Here is a 4,195-nt window from a genome sequence, read left to right as displayed (position 1 = left end):
TGTATAAGGGGGGGGACTAAATTTCCTTGTTTTCAATGATCCAGCTAATGATTAACTAATGATTCAGTCACTAATATTCAGCCAGGCAAATACAAAATAAACATAAAACCCTCATGTTTTCTCTTACCTGATAAAAGTAAGGATTAGGTTCAGATTCTCCCACTCCCTGAAAATCTTCCACATTGATGAGTTGGAAGTCATACAGCAAGCCGGCATTTGCCGTGCTGAACTCTGGCAAGAGTTGCACATGGGGTAAGTTTCCAAGGTTCTTGTACCGCCAGTTGTAGAGGTTACACAAGCTTTCCAAAGACAAATCCACCCGACAGGAAAGATTAGCAACACAAAATCCCTTTTAAAATATCTAAGGAGTTTCTACACAATTGTACGTGCTTTACTTTCCATGGCACCCATTTTTACTCCCCTTTTAGCAAGACCTAAAATGATGCCTTTTCAAATGGAGCCTCCTTACTTTAACCAAGAGTCAAGACACTAAAGACATCACAAAAATAAAAGCTCTCTCGTGCTCTGTGAGGTAAATGCTACTGTCACACCATAATTAAAAACTCTCAACTGATGTTGCTGGGAGCAATGGTATGCTCTACCAAATGAGAAATAGTATACTTTTGCTGGTTCACTTTTGTTCTCTATTTCAAAATTATACTGAATATATCTTTTGGCAATATGAAGAAAGAGAAAGGTACAGTGAAACCTATAGGTTATATACCATTTAAGTTAATTTTAATTAATAAAATGAAAAAAGTGACCACCAAGCTCCTGGACAACAAAACTTTACATGAAGATGATCACAAATATTTGGGTCATGGAACTGATGTCCTCAACAGAGGAGGTATTTTTTCTCCTGTCTCCTTTACCTTGCTCTGGCTCTACCCTGAGCATCAAGATCCACAGTAGGAACTCCAACACGGACAAAGCGAGTGAAGAGAGACTGCTCCATGTTCGAATATTTCTGAAAAGCCATGTTCTTAATGACCGGTGGTAACTGGTGGTGATCACCAATCATAATCCATCGCTTCAGCCGGCTAAATCCATCTTGAGGATTCTAGAAATGGAAAGTGAGAAAAATGTAAAAAATATAATTAGTAAATTATCCTGTTGTCTAATTTATTGTCCAAGAGACTTGTTCATTGCTCACCCAACCTTTACTAGTTCTACAAAGAAGACTGACCAATGTCATACAACAACTAGTAAATTTAGTATTGGTGTCGACACTGAGTGGACCATGGGCAGGAACGCATAGAAGGACTGAGAAAGCAGACATGAAATCATCCTACTGTAATCGTCAGGGTAACGTAAAGAGGTCCTAACAGTTCAGGATTACACCAAGAGAACACGAACAAAAACAGGTGCCCAGAAAGAGAAAAAGAAAAACGTCAAAAGCAAAAACTTTGTTCCATAATTATACCAAAAAGCAGTTCTGCTGACAGTAAAAACTACCTTCTTTAATTTCTTCCAGCACAATTTTCTACTGTCCCTTGAAATACATAAACTATATTACAAGTTCCAATATAGAAACAACTTGTTAACTTGATATAGTTGTAAATTAAAGCAGTCTCCATTCTTACATTGGGAATTCTATATTTTGTTTTTAATGCTTCTGAGGTGAAAAGTATTGTACAGTAAAAAATATTCTTAAAACTTAGAAGTAAAATAAACCAATGTATTCAGAATACCAGAAACAATTCTAGTAACAAGAAAAAGAAAATGAAGTAATTTTCCTGATTAAACTGACTTTTCAAAACTACTTTGTATGAATTTTTAAAAGCTATCATAAACCACTACAAACTACTCAACTATCCATGATTATATTAAGGTTAGTTTACAGGCTTAAAATAGAATCCCAAATAAAATGTAGTGAGGGAACACATGTAACTGTGACGAGTATTACCCCCAAACTATGTGGCTTTTTGACACTGTCCCTAACAATTCTTAAAAACTTTGTCTCAGATTTTAATTTCATACCTGTAGAAGGAGAGGTATAAAAGTTTCTATCTCCAGAATTTGAGCAGCCTCTTCCATTAAAATGTTGTCATACTGAAAAAAAAAGAAAACTTGTCAAAAAAAAGCCAATAATCATTTTAAAAATCCTATTAATTTCAGATAAAACTAGCAACATACAAATTATTCACACAATTTATGATCTTATTAATCATTGTGTCCTTTTATCTCCAATTCACGTCTTTAACCTCAAAACAGCCCTCTGAGTATATATGCCCCAGTGCAGCATCTATTTAGTTCTTTTCAATTTAGTTATCCAAATCCTACATACGCAAGGCCAGCCAAATAGCTCAATGGATTAAAGCACTTGCACAGGCAGGCGCAGCAGCTGGGGCTCAATCCCCAGTGTCTTGCCGGCCCTGCCCCTGGCTCGCACTGAGACAGCAACTGGCGATTAAGACTGGGCGTCATGGCGCGTGCCTGTAATCTCAGCTCTTGGGAGGCTGAACACAGGTGGATCACTACCTATGTAGTGAGACCCTGTAGACCCTTACTAAAATACTAAATAAATTCTACATGTGCAAAAATCACTTTACAAATATGTGCGGGGGTCACTGCCACTGTTATTCTTACCCAAAGTAGCACTTTGCACTAACTGTTTCCCCCGATGCACTTTACCCATCACAGTGATCCGTTTCTGTTGTACCCTGCACATCTAGCTCACCCTCTACCAAAGTATGTCAATATTACCTCAACACTTCCATTAGAATCTGTTCATATTACTCTGTTTCTACCAGCTCTACTGCTCCAGCAATTTTCCTATCTGGCTCTTTCCTGCTGTCCTGCTTCTCCTTCAGCCACTGCTACAAGGCCACGGTACCCCCAGTTTATCATTCCTAATAGTGGAATGAGGGAAAATCCTTTAACATAGCCTGCTCTAGGGAGTAGGGGTTATCTATTTTATGGGAAGTACATCTACAAAGTTTATAACTCTTAAGTTTGAAAAGTTAAATGTTAAAATTAAAAATATAAAAATCCTATTATCACTAATACTAAGCCTTTAGTAGAATATAACATGATGTTAAATAGAAAAAATAATTAATGAAAGGCTGCATGGAAGCATAAAATGCTAGTTAAGATTGTATCATTTCCCCTTGCTATCAAACAGATATGGTTTAATATTTAATTTAAAGCATATTTTATATGTCTGTACAAAGAACAAAATATTTAGGTGAAAAATTCTCACTAATGACTTGCAAAAGAGTAAGTTCACACCACTGGGCTAAGTTCACACTACCTTTTAATACAGCATCTTATTTGTCCTACCTTGTAGCTGAGGAACTTTTTATCCAAGATAACAACAATTCTAACACCTTGAATTTATTTAGCACTATCTTTCCATGAGCTCATATATCTTAAAATTATCAGTTACTTTTATCAACAAATGAATTACTAACTTTGAATTCAAACCAGTACACAAAACCTATTTTCAATAACAAATAGGTGCAGCAAAGTTCAACAATTTGTATTACAGTCAGAACCTAGCTCAGTATCACTAACAAAGTCACAGTGGATCTACAAATTAAAGCTTGCTCCTCATCACTACATCCCATTTCAACTCACCAGCAGGCTGATGGGCTGCTGTGCACTCCTTTAGTTATTATTACATGACAAAATCATTTAAATATTCATCTTACAGACTAATTATGGGAACAATGCACACATATAGATGTCTCAGACTACACTATTATGCAATATTGTTTTTATAACAGTTCTGTTTAGAGATTTTTTTACCAAGCGATGCTTGGTAAGAAAACCTTAATGTGCAGGAGAATCTGGTTAGACAACTCTATGATTATGTTAATTAGTAAGCATATGACTGCAGACTTAGAAAAATTAGATTGAAGTTCACCAATCATGCATGAATGTGATACTATTGTCCGTATTTAAAAGGGACATTTTAAAGTACAAATGAGAGCTTAAACAAAAAGTGAACTTATTTTCAAGGGAAAAACACCTCAGTAATTAAAAAAGGAAAGAAACAAAATTTCTAACTAAATAGATAATGAGTTAAGGAACCAAAACACCTAAGTCTATACCTTGAAACCTAACTTGACCAAGTCATGTCGTTTTAAGGCAGCATGAGTGCAGGTCATAGCAATGATCTTCGCTTCTTTCACCAAAAGGTACTTAGATCGGTCCAGTCCACTTCGAAGTAGTTCAGAGGCTCTGAATTCCT

At 36.0% G+C, this 4,195-nt stretch overlaps 1 protein-coding gene across 1 annotated transcript in view; it reads right to left on the bottom strand.

Moving 5' to 3' along the window:
* Positions 1-4,195, bottom strand: part of Aqr (aquarius intron-binding spliceosomal factor) — a 124,484-nt gene that overhangs the window by 31,923 nt on the left and 88,366 nt on the right. The window contains exons 21-24 of the mRNA XM_004643139.2: positions 4,056-4,193; positions 1,981-2,052; positions 873-1,060; positions 128-299 (exon numbers count right to left, since the gene is read on the bottom strand). Of these exons, the coding sequence (XP_004643196.1) occupies positions 128-299; positions 873-1,060; positions 1,981-2,052; positions 4,056-4,193 (570 nt within the window). The remainder of the gene's footprint in view (positions 1-127; positions 300-872; positions 1,061-1,980; positions 2,053-4,055; positions 4,194-4,195) is intronic.

This window comes from Octodon degus, unplaced genomic scaffold (assembly GCF_000260255.1).
Source record: "Octodon degus isolate 3935 unplaced genomic scaffold, OctDeg1.0 scaffold00166, whole genome shotgun sequence".
Classification (NCBI taxonomy): Eukaryota; Metazoa; Chordata; class Mammalia; order Rodentia; family Octodontidae; genus Octodon; species Octodon degus.
Note: the sequence above shows the minus strand (reverse complement) of the source record. Positions and strands in the feature narration are given on the sequence as shown.